The 24,289-nt window shown below is 44.4% G+C and overlaps 1 protein-coding gene across 1 annotated transcript in view; it reads left to right on the forward strand.

Annotated features, from left to right (window-relative positions):
- EEPD1 (endonuclease/exonuclease/phosphatase family domain containing 1) overlaps positions 1-20,887 on the forward strand; it is a 62,463-nt gene extending 41,576 nt beyond the window's left edge. Inside the window, exons 3-7 of the mRNA XM_053997058.1 lie at positions 7,978-8,088; positions 11,390-11,524; positions 12,739-12,871; positions 20,086-20,280; positions 20,390-20,887. Of these exons, the coding sequence (XP_053853033.1) occupies positions 7,978-8,088; positions 11,390-11,524; positions 12,739-12,871; positions 20,086-20,280; positions 20,390-20,589 (774 nt within the window). The 3' untranslated portion in view covers positions 20,590-20,887. The remainder of the gene's footprint in view (positions 1-7,977; positions 8,089-11,389; positions 11,525-12,738; positions 12,872-20,085; positions 20,281-20,389) is intronic.
- Positions 20,888-24,289: the final 3,402 nt, after the last annotated feature.

Here is a 24,289-nt window from a genome sequence, read left to right on the forward strand (position 1 = left end):
TGGGTACTATTTGATGACAATTTAGTGCAACTACTTGAACTCAAACACTCAACTTTGGTAAAACCAGCTTGATTAAAAAAATATTCTCACAGTCACCAGGGCTTTTTATTCCTTTTTATATTGTGTCAATCCCCTTGGCATGCCATTATAGCTGTTAATGATTATAGTGCCTACTTATGAAGTATAAAACTCTGTCTTGAAATGACTTCAGGAAGAAATTTGTGACCATCCTTGATGACCTCTTGAGCCTTAATTTATGAATTATGTTTAAAATAAAAAAACTCTTTACGAGTATGAAAAGAAGTAGTCATGAAACGTCTTCTGCCAAATGAGTTTATCCAACAAAGTACAAGGAAAAAGTTCAGCTTGTGAATGGAAACATGAAAAATTAAGAACCCATATATGTTCTACATGGAGGCCTGGTAGATATGGCTGTCCTGTATGCTGCCCTTCCTCCAAAGGGAAAGGGCAACATAGATTTCCACCAAGCATCTCTTAAGACACCTTCCCATTAAATGGCAAACTGGATGAAACATAGTGAGTATTCAATTTTGACAAGAGGCAGCTGAACATCCCATTATTCTTCACTAGTGCCCCCAGCACTAGAAATGTGTTAATGGAGTTATTGTATTGCCTCTTTCAGTTGTTTTGGTGCTCTGGGCCAAAGGTTCTTCCTTGTCTTCCTTTTGAAGATCTATAAAAAGACACTGTTTATATAAATAATCACCTTTGTCTAGGATGAAGGTAGGAGAACAGGCCAGTGAATGATCTGCATTGTTGTTCTGGGAACACAGTGTTTAAAGGCGAGCAAAGAACTGGGTTTATGGGTAGCAATATGTTTTTTTAATCATATATTCAAAGATTATGAGATTAATTTCCTCTTAGGTAGTACAGAAAAGTAAGTATTTGGGTGGCTGTGGTGAGCTGTAATTCATCTGGGAGGGCAGTGTAGAAACTCACTGTTAATCGTAAGTTTTTTCAAAGTAGGTAAAACTCATAAGTTTTTCCAAGTAAGTACTGAAAAGGGAAAGCAAGTAATTTGGGAGTGCAAACTTAGGCTCCTACCACTCCCCAATGGATCCTGTAAAGCCTGACTTAGGAAGAAGAAAAAGTGATCTGATTCCAACAAGTTTGTATGTGGAAACAAACCATCACACACTTTTGATAACTGAGATAATGTTATGCTTATCAGCATAATTATTTCCGGCACATTCCCAAAGTACAATGGGTGAGTAACACAGCAGAGGCAGGAGAGGGGCGCGTGTCCAGCTGGACTCACATCTATGGGCTGGTTCAAAAGAGAGTCAAGCTCATGAAGGGGCTCAGATATCTGACGTAGGAAACAATGCCTTCAGTTTGAAAAACCTTCCAATCCTGCCAAGCATCATTTAGCTGCTGCCTAACCCCAGGGTGCCTTAAATGACGGTCTCCTCTGATGCTTTGCTAGCAGTGCCTCTCTGCAGACATGGAATTACCCACCTCTGAAGCAGGCAGAGGGACTGGACCACTTAGTTTCTAGCCTGTGTATAGCTGGGCTTGAAAAATGATCCTTCCTCATCCTATCTCCTCTGAGAAGGTTTCCTTTTTTAAAAGGAAAAGCTTAGAAGTGGTTTTTGCAGCAAAGCTGGGAATTCAGGTCACCACAAGGCTAACGGGAGTGAGGCTGCGGTATGGTGAGTGTTTGTTCTGTGGTCCATAACATAGTGCCTGGAGCTGTTATTCCAGAGCTGAGTGACAATCTGATCTTCAGAGGAAAGAAATCCTTCCTCTGTGGATGTCTGAATTACTGGTGTGCTCTTTAAGAAGCAGAAGCAGCACATTTTCCAGGAAAAAAAAATGAATCCTTCTTGAGTTGAGGAAAAAGCTATAGGTGCCTTCAGATGGACCAAGCTTTGGGGCCCCAATTTGCACATTTTCCCAACAAATGGGCTTTGTATGTCTATAGCACACAAAGGTATGCAGAGGTGGTGCCTGTGCCTATGGGTCTGGTATTATTTCTGAAGAAAGACAAGGAGTGAATATTTGGCTGTGCTGAAGGGCTCTGCCTTGATTTCACCTCTTGCAATGAGTGTATAGAGCTTTTTGAAGGGTGAATTAGGTAATTTGAAGAAGGTGGAGGGTAGCAAGAATTTATTTGGTCATGAATCTGGATGTTTTGATTTAGTTCTAGGAAGAATAAAGCAGTACAGAAAGGATGGGAAGGTGTTGCCCCAGGTCTCAGTGACCCAGTACAAATAGGACAGGCTGGTATGGCCAAAAGGACAGATAAGTTTTCCAGGCATGAATCTATGGCCTTTGCCTGTTCAGTGGATTGATTCCTTTTTAATTTTTTTTCTTTGTCCTAGAATTTTTCTCCCAACTTTTACATTTTTAAAATTTTTTTCCTCAGCTCTAATGACATTGTAGAATTTTGTACAATACTGAGAAAGAGAAAGCTTTTTCCATCACAAATATATACATATGACAAAGACTGAAAATGATTCTCTGAAGGGGGGGTTGTTCTCTTTTGAAAACACTCATAATTACCTGCCTGTCAGACCCCTATCTGCCTTTGTGTAATATCAATACATGAACAACACAAGCAGTAAAGATTATGCGGTCTTTAATGAAGTCTTCCTGCAAGGGCCTATTTGAATGGGCATGTAAAAAATGTTATAACTTAAAATAGGGTCACCTCAGTTTTCCCACATGCTACTTATGTGGAATAGAGCTGGTGAGTGCATCCCGCACAGCAAGGAATGCATCTCTTTCTTATGTGTGTATTTTTTGACCGTGTTGCAAACAGGAAAGGGATATGCTTTAGAGAAAGGCAAACAAGCAATGAAGGCCTGAGACAACATTCTTGTCAGTGGGAAATCCCATTCTTGTCAGTGGGGTCCAGTGATGAGTCTCAGTTTCAGGTTTTAATTGTAATAACGCTTCCTTCCGTCTGTTACATTTGAGTATAGGAGAATCCAGGTGTCACTGAAATATCTGATGTTCCTCTGTGTCCTCTTCCTGAGTTGCTCCAGCCTGTGGGAAGTGCATTCAGTGTTACCCAGCTGCACAAGTGTGCTGAGCATCCTGGCCCCGCTGTGTCTTTGATCTCCTCCTGACTTGCCTTGCGCTGTCACGTGTGCCTACACCAGGGCAACAGTCCTGAAGCCTCTGACCTTGCCCTACCTCAATAGCCAGTACAATAAAATACAGCACCCACAAGTCTCTTCAGCCCCCAACTCTGCTTTTCCTCCTCACAAACCTCATCTAACAAAACACTCATCTTCTGGAAGCCAAATCAGAAAGTTTTGCTTGAAAACCAAAGGTGTTGGTTTCAGGTTCTTGGAAATATTTGTAACATTTCTGCTCCTGGCTTTCTGGGTCAGACTTCATTAGGGTGAGCCAACTGTTAACTGTGTCCTGTGGTAGACTGGATTTGGATTATGGGTGTTCAAGTCTGCTTTTTCAATTAGAAATAAACGTACAGTCCAGTTGGATTGATAAGGAAAGGATAATGTGCATTTAATTCTTTATTTATACAGTACATAGGGATAGAGCAGGGAAATCAAGTATGGATTAAAAATGAGCATTGCCAGATGGTCTCATGAAGCCACTGTCAATTTTGTTGTATTTTCTATCAGAAATAAATTAGATCATATTTCAGGATGGGATTTTTTTTGAGAGTGTTGTAGGCCTTCTCCTCAAGTACCACTGCTCAGTTTACAAGGTCTATCTTAGAGCCCTTCTGTTTACTCTTTCTGGATGCACCAAGTCTGTCATACTGGTGATGCTCTGTAGCACAAAACAGCCCTTACCTCAAACTGCAAGTGTCTTTCCCCAGGGAAAGACAAATTTTGCTAATATGACACCTACGCATAGCTGAGATGATAAGGAATTGATAGAAGTTTCTTACTCGTCTCTAGTACTCATTAAAGCTGCTCCCTCTAGTGCTTATTAAAAGAAAAGTAATATGTGACATCTAGAAAGGGAAAATTTATTCTGTCACTCTCATTTCTCTTCTCAATTAAGAGGAACCAAAATCACCTTTTCTTTGATGAAGCAAGTAGTTGTTTACCTCAGCTGCAGTGCCCTTTTAGCCTGACAGCTTCTGTGTTAGTTAACCACAATGGATATTTAATTACTTTGAGTGCCCTTCTGAAGTTCAGGTGATGATTACTGCACCTAGACGTACCATGCCACAACAACAGGCTTACACTGCAATCTCCTCTTGACTGCTTTTTCTCCCCATGCCTTTCTTACAGCCTCTGCTCTGACTCCAGGTCTGAAATAAAGGTATCCTCCAAAGAGCAATCCCTGGGCTAATAAGAAATGTGTAATTTATTAAACCCTAAGGCATTGTTTTCCTGGGTCACATTTAGTTTCCTCGGGGTTGAGGAGTAGCCCATCTTCTTTTTGAGCAAAAGATGTTCACCATAAGGGAGGTCGCTGGCTCAGGGTGGTCCCAAGACATGACATTACAGGAGTAACACTTGGCAGGCTAAGGCTTCCTGAGAAGGATGATCCTGCTGCACAAACGGGGTTGGCTGCACAAATAGCACCCCAAAATAAAACACAAAGTAACTAGGGCATCTTGAAGAAGAGGTGGTGGGAGCTGCTTGTGTGCAGAATTGCAGAGCGCTCGCTGGCAGCTCTACTAGTGGGCAGGGTTACTGCACTAGAAGAGACCAAACTTTATGCACAAGTTAGATGTTCTTGCAGTGCTTGGAGTGCCCTGGGGAGGCAGGTAGGTGTGTTAGGAGGACTGTAACTGCCTTATGGTCTCCAGCATGTGCCAGCCCAGCACATGTTTTTTCCCCTGCTCCCAAATTAGTCCAAGACCCATTGCCTTCACTCCTCCAGTCGCTCCTCAAACGTGCATTTCTCCAGCTTCTTCCAGCTGCCCTCTGTTCTCTTCCTAAGTCAGCCATAAGCACCTGCTTCTGGACAGGCAGGGAGGGACAGGCTCTTTATCAGGGTGGACAAAGAGCAATTGCATCTTTGGATCCTCCCTTTTTGGGAAAATGACATGTTGCTTATCAGCAATTCCAACAGAGCTTGTCCCAGTTCCTGAGGTAGTGGCTCTTATTGGTGCCTTGTATGCCAGATGGAGGCAATCATAGAACTGCAGACTAGTTTTTGATTGGAGAAGACCTTAAAGATCATTGAATCCAATAGGCAGGTAGTTACCTGACACAAGGATGTTGACCTCTCACAAGCACAGGCTTCCATTTGTTTAGAGTATGCCTTGGAGCCTGGTGCTGCCATTTTCCTGCTCCTTGGCAGCACTGCCTATCCCACAAAAACCAGCACCCAGCTGGCTAAGAGACCACAGGGCATCTGTATAAATAAGCCCTAGTGCTGTTGGTCTCACAGTGTGTGTGTGTGTGAGCTTTGACTTGGTATATGTACGTTATAATGAAGAAGCTAATTGAATTTCAGGAAATTTGCACCTTGAAAAGCTCTAGAGAAAAAGCTAGAGCTTTTTTCCTTAGGAGGATTTTTTGGGGGGGCGGGGGGGGAAGTTGTTTTGATTGACTGAGATAGTATTTTTGGTTTTTCTTTACCAGTTTAAGAACTGCCTCTCAAAGGGGTTGGCATAGCTCTAACTTAGCTTTGCAAAAGAGGAAAGGCATTTTTTTCATTCCCAATGTGGACTAGGAGCTTGTCTGTGTATTTTTGCTGCATGAGGGAAAGCGTAATTTTGGTTGACGTTGGGTTTTGTGGGCAGAACAACATGATTTGAAAAATGCCATTCTCACTTCAGCAAAAAAACATGACCTCAGCAAGTATGCTGTCACAGCTTCAAAATATGTGTGCCTGTAAGCCTTGGAAAATGAGTACAGATTGAAATCAGCTGCTGTAGGCCAAGTTCTCCATGGCTGCAACCATACCCAGAATGGGCTTTTTTTTTTTCTGAACAAACTGTGTTATCTCATTTGTTGTCTTTTTGTTTCTACAAAGCCAAATCAAGGCTTTAAAAAAACATCAATTTGAAGGAAACAATCTATTCAAACTAGTCGACTGCAGATGCTCTTTTTAATAAAATGATGGTTTCTGTAGGATTTTTTCCATCTTGTCATATGCTTTATGCTAGCTGGACCTTCTAGGCAGCTGCAACCTAGAGATAAGTCTTTTGTCAGGTTACAGTTGAACTCCTAATTTCAACAATATTTTTGTTTTTCTAATTCAAGTTATTTAAGTGTTAGAAAACTCATTGACCAAATCCACTCTGTTTGAAGACATAAGAATGGCATCAGGAGTAAGTAATTATTGCTGCCGTGATTTATTGTCTTAGTTGGGGTAACACCTGCAGAGCTGTCTTCCCAGGCTGTGCAAACACCCTACCTGCCTCTGAGTTCCATAAATCAGCCCAGCCCCAGCACTACTGCAGAAGGTACATAATGGGCAACAATGTTACTGTGGCGTCTTGAATAAGAAGCCCCAGCCAAACTCTGCACATCAGAAAACTGTGTTAAAAGCTGTGCCAAGCGTTTTTGCTTTGGGTGTGCAACCAAAACAGCTCTTAGTCTTCTGAGGCAAATACGGGTGCCTGAGAACCAATGCCTACAGCTTCAGTCTGCAGGATGCTGAACTTGCAGACAAGGGAGTCAGTGAAAGATCAGAGTTTGATTTTAGTTTCTGAATCAAAAGATAAACATGAAAATTACTATCCCATCATTTTAATGATATCTGTATAGGAAATACTTATATCTGTGCAGCTCTGTAGCTCTTCAAACTGTGTTAGACACGTCCCACTACAAAGAGTCACTGTGCTCACAAGATTATTCTTTACCTTGCAAATCCTTTGTTAAATTGCTGCTTGATCTGGAGGAGTACTCTAGATCCAAGACTTTGCCTGAGGATCCTTCTTCGCTGTGAAAGCCTCTGCATTTCAACCCAGTTTCTCCAGTATGACGCAAGATGATGCACAGTGGAAGTCCCTGTTGCTCTTCCACAGGGCTGATTTTTCCCAGCCCCTTTCCCTACTGCCAGAACCTCTGCCACGATCAGGGCATCCAACTGCTGCCTATCCCTATCAGCTTCCAGCCAGAGCCTGCCTGGAGCCAGCATCAGCCTTGCAAAGGACTCTAGCTCCTGTTGAGCCTGGTTTTGAAAAACTGCTAACAAAAAGCATTCTATATTGTCTGCACAAAGGAGTTTCAGATCCCAGAAATTCCAGGGTGGTTTTTCTATTTAGTTAGTTAGTCAGTTACTTTTATTTCAATCTCAAGATGTTACACAGGCAGACTCAGGGGCTCTCCACAGTGTTCACAGTTCTGGTATCTCTGATCTGCTGGGCATTGGGATGCAGCCTCTCTAGCTCTGACCATGAGCTTGGACATGTAATGGTGTCTCAGTGCTGTGGCTGTTCAGCAGTGACCAAGGAAATGAGCACCTCTGGGAAGCGTGAGAAGGACGTGCTAGAACTGCGTGCAAGTGTGCAGCTGCTTCCTTCATGCGCGGAGGAAATCAAGCACGTGTCCCTGGCATAAAGTCAGAGGAGCCTTAACCCCAAAACTCCAGATACTGAGCTTGGCCTACACCCTTCCTCTCATGTCGTGCTAGTGGCTGTGTTGTTGGAGTGGGGCCAGCCACACTATGGGGGCCTCCTGTTGCCAGGAGGATTCGGCAACTGTTTGTGAAGCCCCAGGCAGGGGTGGGATATGGTGCAGCCAGCATCTTCTGAGGCAGCACAGAGGAAACCCCTTTCCAGTCAAACAAGTAGCTCTGGAGGAAAAGAAAAGGGTCTGAGGGATAAATGTTCTACTTGCAGCATTTGCACTGAGTTATTTTAGTTTTTATTTATCTCCAATTTGGGGGTGAGTCAGCCTGGGATGTGGTTCAGACCACCTCCTTTGCAAGCCTTCAGGGAAGGAAGAGAGCACAACCTGTCCTCCTCTGTGCCACTTACCAGTGCTTTACTACACATTTTATTTTGCAAGTTTTTTTTTAAAACTCTCCAAGCTGATGTTATTTTTTTCCCCTTTCCTCTCTCTCTAGTTTTGTATGGAGCTGAACCAGCCAACGCTGCCAAACATCCGCAAGTGGAAGGGCCCTAGAGGATGTTGGAAGGGTGTTGTTTCCGAAAAACCCTCAGGCCAGCTACACAAGGTACATTAATCCCTAAGTTTGAACTTTGACTTTGCTTTTTTTTCCCCCCTCTAACCAAGGACATATTTTGAATGTTTAAGGCAACACTTTTTGCAAATCCTTTTTGGCAAGGTTTGCATTTCTTGTTTTTTAAGCTGGCTGTTCCTATGGCTTTTAATTTGACTGTACAATTTATGTTTTGGGAGAATTGTGTCACACTTGTAAGGAGGAAGATGTGTGTGTGTATTTGGTGTGTGTGTTTTTGGGGGAAGTGGACAAAAGCAGTACAGATAAATAGATGAAAAGCTATGCATTTGGACAAGGTAAGAGTCCTGCGTTTTTCCCGTGGTAGGCTGCAGTACTTTTGACATTTTTTGTGCAAGTCACCTGAGCTTGCTCCCTGGTGCTGCACTGGCTGGCATTTGGAAGAACTTCCCATTTCCCTAGTTTGCAAGTGAAGAGTCCTCAGAGGAGCCCTGCAGCTTGCCATCCTCACCTGGAAGAGTTTACCTTTTGTGTTCCCCAGAGTCCTCAGCACAGGTGTTTAAAATCCTGTGGACTCCATTTGAAATCTGCACCATGTTGCACTGTGCTTTTCCCTGCAGCATCTTCTGCTCTGGGAATATATATATACATGTTTAAATGTGTACTGCAGGGAGGTACTTACTTGTTAAGGTGGTAACAGCTGCACCTGCCTACCCTTGACAATATTCATAGTGTAGCTGCACTGGGCTGGACATCACTAACAGTGCCCAAAAGCAGTTTCTCCCAAGGGAAATCTCTCTTTTTCACCTTTAAGGGTGCTAATGAGTTTTCAGAGCAGTGTCCTTTTTGGGCTGGAGACTGTTGTTGCTAAAGAGGGTTGTTCTCATGGTGCAGTTATTGCACCGTGTGGATGTTGTTGTGGGTAGAAGCAGGATCTGAGACCTGTCACATAACAAGTAGTGCCTATTAGCACATGGGTCAATCTTCAACAATCTATTGATCCAGAATTATCTATTCTGAGCACTGTTATATACTAAATATGTGGCTGCAGTTGTGTCCTATAGCCATGCTGCTTAGAATCCACATTTCTTTATTTTGGCTTTTCCAAATCAGGTTGCATCACCGTTCTCTGGTTTTGGACTCATGTTTTGCAGGTGTACCTCCTTTTATTGCCCTTTTGAGAAAAACCCAAGAATGAGGGAAAAATAAACCCAAACAAATCAAAACCCACCACCTGAGCAGGACAAGGATTGTACTCTAGCTAGACAGACACAGAGTGTCTGAACGTGTCTAAAGTTTAATACAATTCACACTGAATTGCAGTGCAGAATGTAAATGCCCTTCAGGACATTTTTATTTGTGGCTGGAGTTTTCCTTTGGGATCTCTTGTTAGGCCAGATCATTAAAACACTGAATATAAATAGTTGTGTAAAGTTGTCAAAGTTGTTCCCTCCACTTTTTCCTTTCTTACCAAGAATTATTAATAAATATCTCAGAATTTCTATGTTAAATTCAGAGTCTTTAGTCAGTTCTTTCTTGAGCTGTACTTCCAAAGATAACAATGGCAGCTTTGACTACAGGGTGCCTAAATAAAAATGATCATCCACCTTGTTTTACTGATAGGTATATAAGGATGAATGGTTCCCAAAATTATGGGAGAAATGTGCAGCCAAACTAAAAATAGAAATTTTATCTACTTGACTCTTCTTTTTAACAGGAATCTGGCTGAGCTGTAGAACCCTTCAGCAAACCAAAAAGTCTCTTCTTTTTCTGGGGCTGGTTAGTGAGTGTGTCAGGTTTGAGGGCTGTGTACACAAATGCACTGAGGTAACACAGTGTAACCCCAAGAGCAAAGCGTCTTTGGCACCAGCTGATTTTGTGATGCTGTGTAGGGCTAAATAAGACAAATGGTGGATGGTGCTTCTGGCTTATGCTTCCATACAGTCTGAGCATTTCAACCAGGCAATTACCTTTGACTGCCATGTTGATACGAAGTCTGGAGCCTGGAAATAGCCAACAGCTGTTGACAGCAGTTTTATTCTTTCATGTCTTTTCCTCTATCAGATTTTAGACTTTAGGCTTCTTACTGGTGGAATAATTTTGTCAGTATTTTAAAGGTGACTTATCAAAGGAGCTACCAAAGAATTTGAACCAGCCTTAATCCTTTCAAGGCTCTTGGGAAGTCAGCGGAGCAGTTAACACTTTTTTATTGCAGCTGAAATGGAGAAAACTCTTCCTTGCAATGGATTTAACTGTGATTTGCTGAGGGAAGTGGGTTTGAATGATGCCAAGGGAAATGGTGTCTGGGTGATGGGAGAAGAGGCTGACAGTCTTTGAATTAGAAACTGCTGTTGGTGTGACAGCTTTCTGAAAATGCCAATTGCACATCATGAAGTAATCAAGAAAGAAGCCCATTCAGGATCATAGAAGCAGAGCTGAAAGGAGCAGAGAGCTGAGCATGAAGCATTCAAGCTGGAAAAGAGAGAGAAATTGACAAGGCTGAGAGGTCTAGACCAGATTTCACACTAAGAGAGTGAAGGGGCCCGGATATTTATAGCTTGCGGGTGAAAAAAGGCTGTGAGATGGTGTGGAGCCTGGGGAGAAGGAACAACTATGCACAGCTTGTCTGCTGCAAGCCCTAGCAGTCACCCAGTGAGACCTCAGGGCACCAAACTCATGGTTAGACAATTAATCATGTGAGTAACAAATTGCCTGATTACTAACCACGCTCAGAGGTAACCAATGCCTTGCCTGGAGTAGGAGGAAATGGGGACACATCAGCCCAAACACGCACACGAAGGGCAGCATCCTTCACCCCTGCAGTGGTCCTGACCACACTCTGCTTGTAGGAGATAAAACAGACTATTAAGTCCTTGGCTTTACTGGAGCAGTGCTGGAATTAACTAGGTGTCCAATAGCCAGTGTGCAGGTGTGAGGGGCTGTGAGTAGCAGAGTGATGTGTGTTTCAGCTTGGCACACTCACTCTTCAGTGAAGTCAGTGGAGCTTCCCAGGAAGCATTCCTCCCACGTCTGATGGGAGTTTTGGCAGGGGTGAACTGAAGAAGCCTATTTGTCCTCTGTATCTTCCACTGATAGCCCAGGAAGCCGTTTCTCCTTTATGCTTGGGCACAGCCAGTTGGGCTTCCTGCCCTCAGCAGACACCATGCCTGGATATAGATATAGATATAGATATAGATATAGATATAGATATAGATGGATAGATAGATAGATAGATAGATAGATAGATAGATAGATAGATATGGGGCTACATTTGGGCAGAATGTTTTGTTTTTACCATCTTGTGACCAGCATTTCTCTTTTTCCTTTTTAATTCCAGGGAGTTGAATATTCTGGCTTCCTCTGGGATACAACAGCTGGCATTGAGCTGAAAGATGCCTCATCTCAGGAGACTGCACAGACTAATGGCAATGGGAGGCACTCATATCCTCATCCTTATCTTGCACATTTCAAGGTAACTGCCACAGTGCCAGTCCAACCTTTCAGTACTTTTACTAAAAAGAATTTGGCTGTGATGAAAAGAGACACAGCCTTCTCACAGATAAAAATTTGCATGAGCCTCTGTCCCTTCTTATGACTGTCCCATGGCTTGATTATGGATAGGTGCTTAATACACCTTAATACGTGTGGTAGTTCACCACAGTCAGTCCTTTCCCTTGCTCCTGTGGGAGCAAACCCTGCTGCAAGGGAGTATTTGAGAGCCTGAGGGTCAGTGAATGCTCAATAGCAGCCAGGCCACAGGGCTGAGATTCTTGTCAGTGCCACAAAGACGGATGAGTGCAGGGAGAATGGAGATGGATTCTATATGTGTGTGTGTGTATATATATATATATATATATATATATATGAGTATGTGTGTGTATAAGGCACAGTGTTCCAGTGAGACTTGGGCTGGCCTATGTTATGTTGCTGTCACACTTCAGAGTTTCCATTTTATAGCTTTTTCACTAGGGCTAAACCTATCTAAAAGAGCATCATCACTTCTAGAACCAGTACTTGGGAACATGCTGGAGCAAACATATGAACAGAGAGAGCCCATCTCCACACAGGCTGTGATGAAAGGGTCCAGTTTAGGGAACTTGATGTCTCTGGCAATGCTTTGAGAGAAGCATTAATTGAACAATTATTAATTAATAAAGTATTAGCAATTAATTGATCATACAAATACATCAAGGTGATTCCCAGAAGGTGAACAGGAGATTGCAGGGAGCCAACAACTCCTTTCAAGGTACATTAAGTTTCTTGGTTAGTCTCTGTGACAAGCCAGGGCTAATCACAAGACAGTAGTAATTAGCCCCTGTAATGACCATGACATTATTTGTAGCTTATTAACAACTGGTTTTGCATAAACTGATTTTTTTAAGCAGCTGACTTCTTTCTGCTGACTTTTTCACCACAGTGGTGAAAGGAAGCTGTTTGCTAATTCAAACCAGTTTCCCCAGAACTGAGAGGGTATGAGGTTACTGCAAACAAAGCTGCAAAATGCAAATGCCTCTGTCCTCTTCCTCTCCACACTGAGACACACCAAGACACACCACATATACAGCAGCATGAGTCCTACTGCCCTAGATTTACTACTGAAAGTACTGGGAGCTGGCACATGGTTTTGTGTTGTGACCTTCCATTCCCCACGTGCATGGTATCGATTTCTCCTCCTTGCCCCCCCAGGCTGGAATGAACGACCTGACTGTGGTTAACCTTCACCTGGCCTTGCCACCCTCCGCAGGAGAGAGCACTGGGAAGAACCACGACAGCCACAAACTGGCAGCCTGTGCGCAGAATTTGCAGGAGACTCTGAAAGGTAAGGCAGGGGTTTTTCCTGCCAGCTATCACGTGCACACCATCTAATTCAAAGGAATTTTTTCAATAGTGAACTTTGTCTCAGTGAACATTTCAGAAATACACTTATCAGCCTCACAATTGTCTTTACCCATATTTGTGTGATGCATAGCGTGACAAATGTGCTTTTTTCCCTTGCTCATTGTCTTACAGTCTTTCCTAATTAACACAAACAGCAGAGGAGATCCTATTGGCTTTGACACCATTTTTTCAAATTAAGTTCCTTCTGTTTTTGTGCTACTGTAACAGCAAGTTCAAAGGAAAGTCACTAGAGTTGAGACCCTATTTTAAGTGCTTTGTGGAAATGACACCTACCTGTTATCAGAGCAAAGCTTAATTATTTTTTTTTCTTCCAAGAGAAATAGGTTCTATATATTTAATTTTTGGATAATTGGAAGCTCTTTGGAAACCCAATGCAAATTCGCAGATGACTGCTAATGAGAAAAGAGACCAAATCCTGCTTTGGCACCTGGATGTAACATGGAGAATAATTTTGTTGATTTCAAATAAGTTGCTCTGGCTTTACACGAGGATGAAATTACACCAGAATTTAGACCTGAGCTTGAGCACTGAAATAGGCAGCTGGATTTCTTTACTTCATTTCTGTGAATTTGCTTTTTACTTTGAAGATTGCAATTATGTTTAACTTCCTGTGAAGCAGAACAAGGCAGTTAGATTCTAAATGTTGCTGATCCTGTTATTGGAACAGAAAAAGTCTAGCCCTTTGTTTACTGCTTCAGAAAGATGTGAAAGGGTTGCAAGGTTATTCGCGTGATGATTTTCAACTTGGCCCAGCTCAGCAAGTTTGGTTACTTGGAAGTGTTAATATCCCTCTTGTATAACTCAAGAGGTATTTACAGTTTTTCTACTTGTTCTATTGTCGTTCCTTTTGAGCTGCAGAAGCCAGTCAGAACTATTTTAAGTGCTACTGATTTAAGTATTTGTCCATGTACTTTAAAATTGGAAAGGATGAAGGTAAACAAAAGGATCATTTGTTTAATCCCCAAAGGCTGAACTGAAACATGGGATAAATGTGTAGCTCTTCTGAAGTTAACTGAGCTGCACTTCCACTGCATCTAAATTTAGACTGTTGGTGTTACCTTTATTTCATGTTTTAATTTTCATATGGCAGGCACATTACTGGAGCATGCTTGTTCTTGGCTTAGTCTTTCACAAGAGAAGAAATTCAGATTCCTCCAAACTTGTGGGATGCAGGTGTTGTCTCCTAAGGAAATGGTAGTGCACACATGTGACTTTGAAGTACTGAATTACCCTGCCAAAATGAATTTCGTGCTTAAAATTACCACCATCCTTCAATTTCTTCCAAATTAGTCCACAAAATATGTGCAGTAAGAACTGATTTGTCTGTGGGTACTGCAGTAAATTTGAGTTTCTGTTCCCATTTTGCTAACAGATGCCTGTTCTATTATCTTTTATTTTTACTAAGAGGCAGGTGAGCATTTGAGGAGCATTGTTTACTATCCACAGCCTCCCTTAACGCAGGGCATAGTATCCTCATATTTCTCCCCATATTTCTCCCATATTACGTTTGTGGGTCCTGGTTCCTTTTTCCCTCTCTTTTCTTCCCTTCATCAGTACTGGAGAGATGCAGTGGCTGTTAGCTGCTCTTTGCAGCAGCTCTTCTGTCTTCTCTCAAGAACTCCACCAGTTTGTCTCCAGTGGTGTGGCGTGGTGGTGTGTGGTGGGTGACCATGGGCAGCACACAGATGTTATTCTGGATGTCCTGGTAGTGGCTGGACCCAGGGGCCAGGGTGCTGGGTGCATTGTGAGAGTCCTGAGGAGAAGAGCTTGCAAGTGCTGGTGGATGAGTAGCTGGACATGACCCAGCCATGTGCACTTGCAGCCCAGAAAGTCAGCCTCATCCTGGGCTGCATCAAAAGCACCATGGCCAGCAAGGCAAGGGAGGGGATTCTGTCTCTAATCTGCTCCCATGTGACCCAACCTGGAGAGCTGCATCCAGCTTTGGGATCCCCAACGTAGGAAGGACACGGACCTGTTGGAGCAAGTCCACAAAAGGGCTGTGAAGATGATCAGAGGGCTAGAACACCTCTCCTGTGAAGAAAGACTGAAGTATCTGAGGTTGTTCAGTCTGGAGAAGACTTAGGGAATATCTTACAGCAGTCTTCCAGTACCTGAAAGTGGCCTACGAAAGAGCTGAAGAGGGACATGTAGTGATGGAAGAAGGGGGAATGGCCTTAAACTGAAAGAGAGTAGTTTTAGATGAGATATTAGGAAGAAATTTGTGGTTGTGAGGGTGGTGAAGCACAAGTTGCCCAGAGCAGCTGTGGATGCTCCTCCTTTGCAGTGTTCAAGGCCAAGTTGGATGGGGCTTTGAATGACCTGGTCTAGTAGGATGTGTCCCTGCCCATGGCAGGGGTTCAAACTAGATGACCTTTAAAGGTCCCTTCCAATACAAACCATGCTGTGATTCTGTGATAGCTTCTCCCATGTGGCTTGGCCATCTTCCATGAGTTACCCATGCATCAGACACTGGGCTTACAAGACTTCTGAGAAGACTTCTTAGCAGCCAATGTAACATCACATCCTTCTCATCACATGTGTGTCACCCTGTTTAGGAAGGATTTGAGCATTTAAGAGTCTATTTAATTAATGAGGGAATTCATCCAGGGCATAGTAAAGGGAATGTCAGGAAGTGTGTCCTACAGATGTCCCCTTGGCCTGCCATGAAGCAAAGGAGGGTTTCCCAGTTCCTGCAGAGATTTCAACACTGCAGACCTTCTGCAGGCACTGTTAGTCCCTCAGCTGATTGCCTTGGCACACCAGAGCTCAGCCACTGCAGCAGAGGGCTGGGTTAAGGTTCTGCTTTGCTTTGCTGGCCAAGAGCCATCTGCAGGAACTGCCAAAATTTGCTGGTGCTTTAGTGAATTTGAAGATGCCTTTGCACACAGACCAGACTTATTTTTTCACCTGAAGAGTTCTCCATTGACAAGGGCATGGTGGCTTCAGGCCCAGAGGGTGTGAATGTGTGTGGGAGCATTGCTGAGAGGTCATGAACAGGACACGTTCCTGGCTGCTGTGGGCTTTCTGCCACCACGTCCCAACAGATGGAGGCTCTGGGTCCTTGTGGGCAGTACAGTCTGTGTCAGGGACCTTTGCAGCAGAAGATTGGTTCTTAAGAGAGCTCCTGCTGCTCTGTCTGTTGGAGGAGGAGGAGGACCAGATTGCATTGACCAAGGAGCCCCCGACTCCTGAGGAGCAGAATCAAGCCCTGCCAGTCTTAAACTCATTTCCTCCAAAAGAGGAAAATCATAGCACAGCACCAGTAGCATTGTCTTAATTTTCTATTTTTCTCTCCATCTTATTGTAACTGTGGGCATCATGATTGCAATTTTTGATCAGTTATCATCCCTCATTATGAGCAAGGGCATGATTTCTTCCAGAACTTTTGCTAAGTTTGGCTGAGAGCCATTGGGGCTCATCCATGAGACCCCTGAGAGCTGCAGCTGCTGTGGGAAGCTCTGCTCCCTGCCTCTGCTGAGAGACCCAGGAGTGTCCAGTTAGATAGAGTTGCACACTCAGGAGGATCCAGGCAGGTTCACTTCCTTCCCTCTCATGGCTGGATGTCTATCAGGGTCTTGGGAGGCAGACAAGACACGAAACTGCAGTTCTGGCGTGCTTGGTGTTGTTGTTGCAGGAGCTGGCAGAGCTGAGAGTGAGCCAGGACAAAGGGGAAATGAAGTCGGTGGTTGTCTAGAAAACTGGTTGCTTGCTCTTCCTTGCTTAGCATAGGGCTGCCTGATGTATTCCCCACTCTTTTGCAGTCTGAGGAGCCCCAGAAGCTTCTCTCAGAGGGGAACCAAAAGTACTCCTTTCTCTCCCCAATAGCAAATGGGGTTTCAGCTTCTTAACATGCTCCAGCCTATTCTGTCTGTCAGCTTTACACTTTGTTATGATTTTATGCTTAGTTATTCTGCATGCAAATTTTAAACGGGCGAAGAATATCATGATTCCCTCCCTGGGCAGTCAGCTGCAGGCTGACTTCTTACCTCCTTCCAAGCATGCATCCAAGTGCTGGGTCTTTTATACTCTGCTATTTATAACCTCTCCAGAATGGAAAGGTTAAAATTTTCAGTCAGTTAAAATTTTCACTTGTAAGTACAGTGGGGTTTTTTCATAGATTTTTCATGTAAGGGAGGTAGTCTTGAAGATTTGCTAAAAAAAATCATGAGTAGTTTAGGATAGAATAGAATAGATTTTGTTCATAATCAAGGTACTGCTGTTAAGATCCCAGCCTGTCTATAATTTTGAAATACCAAGGATGTGCTCCAGAGGTTTCTGTAATGGCCTTTTCCCACACAGTGTGGAGATGAAAGCATGGAAGGAGCCAAGTGCTGCCTGGGCCATTAAGCAAGTGTTAGCACTGAAGGACCAAAGTTACACTTCAGGATTCCTGGTCCTGCCAAGCAAGAGATCTTGCAAGAGATCTTTGTCATGAGATGCATACACAACTACTAGCTCACAGCAGGCACAGTCTGACATCAGTCAAAAACTGATTTTTCTTTTGGGTTCTGATGGAGCTTAGAATAACTCAGGTTCAGATTCAGGTGGGTTTTTTCCTTCAAAGGTGGGAAGACTGCTGTAATGAATGCTTTATAGAATAATATTTAAACTTCATGTTATTTACAATATGATTTGTGACTTAAAAAGGGTAGAGAAACCACAAAGAATCTCACTAACTATTCATTGCCCCTCTGCATCTTAGCAAGCACCATGTTTTGAAGTATTTGTAAGTAGTATGCCCTCAGTCTCGCTTGTTCTCTTGCCCTTTTCCAATTCATCTTTCCTGCCCTGCAAGACAGGAGTGGAATAGATTTTGCCGATCTTGTGCTCCCTCTCCTGGATAGCGAATTCTACAGCAACAGCAAAAAATGAAGAGGTTTATCCGGAGCACTGAGTATGGTAGAGAAAGTCTATCCACCCGATCCCCTCTCACACTTCAATCCCAGGAAAGAAAAAGCTTATAGACTATTCATAGATCTCTCTTCTGAAGTCAGCTTTGGCATAATTTTTTTTGCGCATTTGTGCCTCCTTCAGCATCCTTCTCCAGCGGCAAGCAGTGACATGGAAGCATCTCTGGTCAGCTGTCACCATTCTTCAGTTGTCTTGTCAGATATTTCTGCCAGTGGTTTGAGATGGGCACCGAGGTGTGTGCTTTGTCCTCTTATCCCAGGGCACAGGTGGAATGTCTGCATCCACATCTGTGGGGCTAGGAGAGCACACATGGATATGAAATTAGAGTCTGGAGTTTCTCACTCATTAGGGTTGGAAACAAAATGTAACTGGAGTAATTTTCTGTTCCAAGTTGAGCAGTATCCCTTCAGTCAGCCAGGCAAAAGAAAGTTGGTGTAGTCAGCGAGTGTCTGTGTGGTTTCTCAATTCCTGCCATCAGGCTTGTAGACTGCTCCTTGGTCCTATTCCTTGGGATTATTTAATGCAGAGGTTAGAATGAGCACTGCACTTTTGGCAGTGTGGTATATACCAGCATAAGGCTGCATCTTCCTGGGTGCCTCACAAAAGTGTCCTTGACTCTTAAAGAAAATCTATTTTTAAAAATGCCCACATAAGTTAAAGCCAGAAGATATTTCTTGCAGAAAAACAAAACAAAACAAAACAAAAAAAAAAGGCACAGATTTCTAAAAACCTCTGAGACTAAAACTGCTTGTCTTTGAGTTTGTCACTAACAGGGTGTATCAAGGAAAAGACACTAACCTTTGGGCTTCAGTAAAGCCTGTCTCTCACAGTATCCTTCTGGACAAAATGTCCAGCACACAGCTGGATAACCATGTTACATGATGGGTGAGCAACCAGGTCACAGATCAGGCCCAAAAAATTACAGTGAATGGGGTGACATCAGGCTGGCATCTGGTCACTAGTGGGGTTCCACAGGGCTCCATCCTTGGCCCAGTTCTTTTCAGCGTCTTCAGTAATGGACATGGGACTTGAAGGAGGAGTTTGAGGAGTTTGAAAACAGCACTACATTGTAAGGAGCTGTCAACTCCCTTGAGGGCAGACAGGTCCTACAGAGAGACCTCAACAAACTAGAGAGATGGAAAATCACCAACCATATGAAGATTAACAAGTTCCAGATTCTGCACCTGGAATGGGGCAACTCTGCTTGTGTGCACAGACTGGGGAATGAGAGGCTGAAGAGCAGCCCTGTGGAAAAAAGACCTGGGAGTCCTGGTCGATGGCAAGTTGAACATGAGTCGGTGGTGCCCTGGAAGTCAGGAGGGCCAACCATGTCCTGGGGGGCATTAGGGACAGCACTGCCAGCCAGGCAAGGGAGGGGATCGTCCTGCTCTGCTCTGCACTGGGGCAGCCTCACCTCCAGTGCTGGGGGCAGTTTGGGGTGCCACAATATAAGAAAGACATGAAGCTGTTAGAGAGTGTCCAGAGGAGAGCAATGAGGATGTTGAAGGGGCTTGCGGGGAAGTTGTATGAGGAACAGCTGAGGTCACTTGGTCTGTTCAGCCTGGAGGAGACTGAGGGGTGATCTCATTGTGATCTTGAACATCCTCAGGAGGGGAAGAGGAGGGGCAGGTACTGATCTCTTCGCTTTTGTGCCCAGTGACAGGACTTGAAGGAATGGCCTGAAGCTGAGTTCAGAGGTTGGGTATTAGGAAGAAGTTGGGTATTAGGTTGGGTATTAGGAAGAAGTTCCTCACCCAGAGGATGGTTGGGCACTGGAACAGGCTCCCCAGAGAAGTGATCACAGCATAAAGCCTGAGTTCAAGAAGTGTTTGGACAACGCTCTCAGGCATATGGTGTGACTTGGGGTGTCCTGTGCAGGACCAGGAGTTGGAATCAATGACCCTTATGAATTCCTTCCATTTTTGTTTACATTTTGTTTCCTTCCAACTCAGCATTTTCTATGATTCTATGACCCTATAATAAATAAGATGATATTTTAAAACAAGCATCAAATGTGTACTGGCTAGTTTTATTGTCATGAAGAGAATGGCAATGAGTAAATAGTCAGTGAAAAAGGCTTCAAACAGCATTTCTTTCAGGAGTTCAGAGTACAATCACTTTGTTTAGTCAGTATTTGTATTTTCCCTCTTTCCATTAATCCTCTTGTACTTGAGTGATGGATGTCCATTCCTCCCATTCTTTTCTATTTTTCCTGTCTTCTAGGAGAAAAAGATGTGATAATCCTTGGAGATTTTAACCAGTCCCCAGACAGCAGCGACCATGACATCCTGAGAAAGGAGAAGTTTCACCACCTGGTCCCTTCCAGCACCTTCACCAACATCAGCACAAAGAACCCACAAGGGTCCAAGTCGCTGGATAACATCTGGATCAGCCGGAGCTTGAAAAAGGTTTTCACAGGTAGAGTTGCTTGAGTGAAGTCGTGTAACCTTTAGCTAGTTTAGCCTCGCATACCCATTGCTTTGGGCAGTGTCACCTAACGTTTTCCCTGTGATTCTCTCTGATGCAGGCCACTGGGCTGTCGTGCGAGAAGGGCTCACAAACCCATGGATCCCCGATAACTGGTCCTGGGGTGGGGTGGCTTCAGAGCACTGCCCCGTGCTCGCTGAGTTTTACCTGGAAAAGGACTGGAACAGGAAGGAGGTGACGCGGAATGGGAACGGGGTGACGGTTGAACGCAACGACTCCCACACTAAGCACGAACGATGATGTGAACTTGAGGGTGCCTCTCCTGCCACCCAGGGAAGACTCTGGTCACTCATGACTTCATGGCAGAGCAGGACTGCCTTCCCCTCCCTCTCCTTCCTGCTCTCCTCCCTGCACCTAGAAGGCATCAGCACTTGATTTTGGTGGTCCTGGCTTTGTGCCCCTCCTGGACAGTTCTGGATGGAGTCTCATGGCAGCAGAACAATCTGCAACTTTTTCCAGGGACACAGTGGACATTTCCACACCTGGAGATTTGGATGAGAATTGTACAGAAAATAAAGTGTACTTTTAATATTGGAAAGCTCTTTGCTAAAATGCAGCTGAACAGGGTTTTGCTGGGAGGGGGAAGGGCAGGTGATGCCCTTTGCCTGCTTGTAAATTGAGGTAATAAGAGAGGCCTCAAAAAGAGAGACACGGTGGACATTGTTGGCAAGTCTCAAATGCCATTCAGCACTTGAAAAAGCTGCTGGAGCTGATCCTTATGCGACCTGCAGTGAGACACGAGTGGTGCCTCTGCCCCAGCCTGGAGAGTCACTGTTCCTCCGCAGCCCCATGAATGCATCCCCTCATCCTTTCTTTCCTTCTCCCTTATGCTCCTAGCAAGGTAATTTTGGCCCAGAATAGCTTCCTGGAGCTTGACTTTGTCTTTTTGTTTGGTGCAACATTCAGTTTTGGGTTTTCCTCCTGCACAATAGTTTTCAGGAGCTGGGAAAGCACCAACTTGTCCCTCTGCATGACTAGGTCCACTTCTCCAGTGCCCTTTGCCTTGCTCCCTGTTGGGGATCTCACAGGAACAGCCCTTGTCCTCTGGGCCTGCAGCTGGCATCAGTGAGATGTAGCCATGGGTCTTTGTCTAGGAGTCGATGTTCTGCAGGCCATGCATCCTGGAGGTCTATAGATGAGCCCATATTCATGTGATCCCTGCAGGGGCTGGCCCACATGATGCACTGACCTCTGCCCATTGACTTTTTTAGGGGGTTTCAGTTTCTCCCTCTGGCAGACCAGGCAGTTATGTATCCCTTTCCTGAGCCTTGCTGCTGCATAAGCCTGGTTCACTCACTCACCACAACAGGGGGTCCAAATACAGCGTGTGGTCCTCATGTGTGTGGCAGGGATGGGAGCTGCTTCCAAGGGGGTTTGGGTTCTGTGCATGTCCTGGGTGGGGGCACTTCAGTCAATGCCCTGCCTCAGCAGCACCAGGAATGGAACGTCGAATTTGCCACCTACATGAGATTTTTCATGCAGCAATTAATAATCAGTGACCTAGAAGGGAAACATATCAGCACTTCAGCATCTGCAAGAGAAATAGGTTGAGTGTGAAAGGTGCTGAGCTTCCCCCTAACCCAGTGCCTGCTGCCCTGGCCTGCAGATGACCACACATTTTGCTGCTGAGAGGAGAGGAAAGTTCTCTGGCATGGCTCACTACTCTTGACAGCAGTGCCACACCAAAGGAAATGTTGTAACTGAGGATTTTAGAGCAAAACAGTAAAATATTCTTACAGTATTTTTATTACCGTAACTTTCTGAGATATCACCTCATTTCTAATGACTTAATAATAACTAATTTCTCAACAACTAAATAAATTCCCATGCAAACACACACAGTTGAACAGCTTTTCTGTCTGTATGCAAAACTAAACCCAGAAAAAGGTGGCATAGCCTGGGGGTGACTCTCAGACTGAGGGAGATTTTAAGGATGTTTCAAGAGATCAAGTGAATGACTAAGAACTCAGAACATCAGACCAAAAATGTACCTTTAGTTGCTCAGCATTCCCTGTTGAAAATGAATGGGGCAGGCACTTATTTCTGGTCATTAAAGAAACTAGCTGAAGACCTTGGCTCCAGCTTTCGTTCTCAATCTTTGCTGCAACTTTGTCCTTTTCAATCAGGCACAATTTGCTGCCCTCTTTTAATTTGAGTAGCACCAGATTCCCCAAGAAACTCTCACTGGATAATAGGCAAAGATGCAATAGAGTTGCCTTAGTTAAATGAATATTACATGAGGTGAGAGGCAGCAATATACCCAAAAACACACTCACTCTCTTGTACCAGCTAGTGTTTCCCTGCTATAAATATGTTTTGAGGCTAAAATTATTTTATAGCTCTATTTATAGAAATAAAACTTGGAAAGACCAGATTCCATTTATTCTGCTGTGGGTGTAAATAAGTGCAGAGACACTGAAGCCTAGAGAAGCACCTGCAGCCTCCTGAGCAGGTGATAGTGCTCACAGGTGCTGCAGGGGCCCTTGCTTTGGCTCATGAGTTAACAGGGGCTGCCAGTGTGGGAACTGAGCTGAGCCCCCTTCATAACCCATGTGTGAGCTGTAGGGAAAGTTAATGAGGCTGGTCTGTAGCTCAGAGGTTCCTCAGCCCAGAGGAGAGCTCTGGAAAGGTGATTTCTTGGAGAAAAAGATGCCTTGGGCTAAGATGGGAGGAAGATGGAGGAATTGGATACCTACGCATGGAATTCTGCCTTGCGTGGAGCATCTGTATGAGGTATGTGCCTGGTTACTTTATGTTAGCAATCAACAGTGCCTCACTGTGGTCTCACCAGTTTTAAAATGTTTGCTTTTTCTGACAACCCTGGAGGAGGATGAGGTGGTTTTGAGTCTGATGGATTTTGGAGTTCCCAAGAACATCTGTTGTGCTACAGTTGTTCAGAAGCTGAAGCGGTGGCTGTGTTTCCCCTGCCCCTGCAGGAGCAAACCTGCATAGCAATTTTATTTCAAGATGCCTCTAGTGCAAGCTCTGCTGGCCCAGCTGGCTGTGACTTTAGTGCCCAGGCAGTGCCAAGGAAGGCAGCAACTAAGGAGGGGGTACAGAAGCAGTGAGCCATTCTTACAGAAGGGTGGATATATCTTACACATCTTGGGGTCCCCTCAGGAGCCCAAACTTTGTGAGGCAGGGTCCTGCTTCATTAGTAATGTCACCAATGGCTACAGACTGATTTGGTCCAGGTTTATTTTTTTGTAAGGCCATTTCACTCAGCTGCGCAGAGTGAAGGTTGGTGAAGCTCTTCCCTGTCTACTGCACACGGAGCCTTGGCCACTCCCTTCCCACAAAGTGCTGCCTCTCGTCTCCTGCTGACACGTGTCAGCCTCAGACCTCCCCTGGGCAGGGAACATGGTGACAGCTGATGCACAGCACATGGTCCCTGTGGTGCCTTCTGCAGGGAGCTCACTTCTCCTTCTGGCAGGAGAAGTGGCTCCCGGAAGGACATATTTGAGTTTTTACCTTTTAGCATCTTCTGGAAAAAGCAGCACCTAGCTCACCAAGGCTGATGGGTCCATTTCTAGTATTTGGTATCTTTGCTCCTCACAATGAAAGCTTTTAAGTTATTCTCAGCCAAATTATTCTTCTTTCCCATTTGCTCTGACCCATTTGCTTCATGGGAAATCCTCTGCTTTGTCCTGTGGGCTTTTTAAAAGAACTTGGCTAATGTTTATTTGGTCATTTGGCTTTGCAGTATTGTTGCACTGCAGTGTTGCAAACCATCTAAAAAAGGAGGTGTGATATAGAAGGGTTTGGAGAGTTGTTAAAAACCTCTGAGGAGCAAACACAAGGACATAACTGTCCTGGAGATGAACTTCCAAGAACCAGGTTGTGGCAGCAGTGGGTTGATAAATCCTGATGCAGCACGCAGGAGTGGAGGCTTGACTGTCCAAGTTAATCAGCCTTGGTCTTGGCACTCTTAAACCCTAAG

Source organism: Vidua macroura, chromosome 1 (assembly GCF_024509145.1).
Source record: "Vidua macroura isolate BioBank_ID:100142 chromosome 1, ASM2450914v1, whole genome shotgun sequence".
NCBI lineage: Eukaryota > Metazoa > Chordata > Aves > Passeriformes > Viduidae > Vidua > Vidua macroura.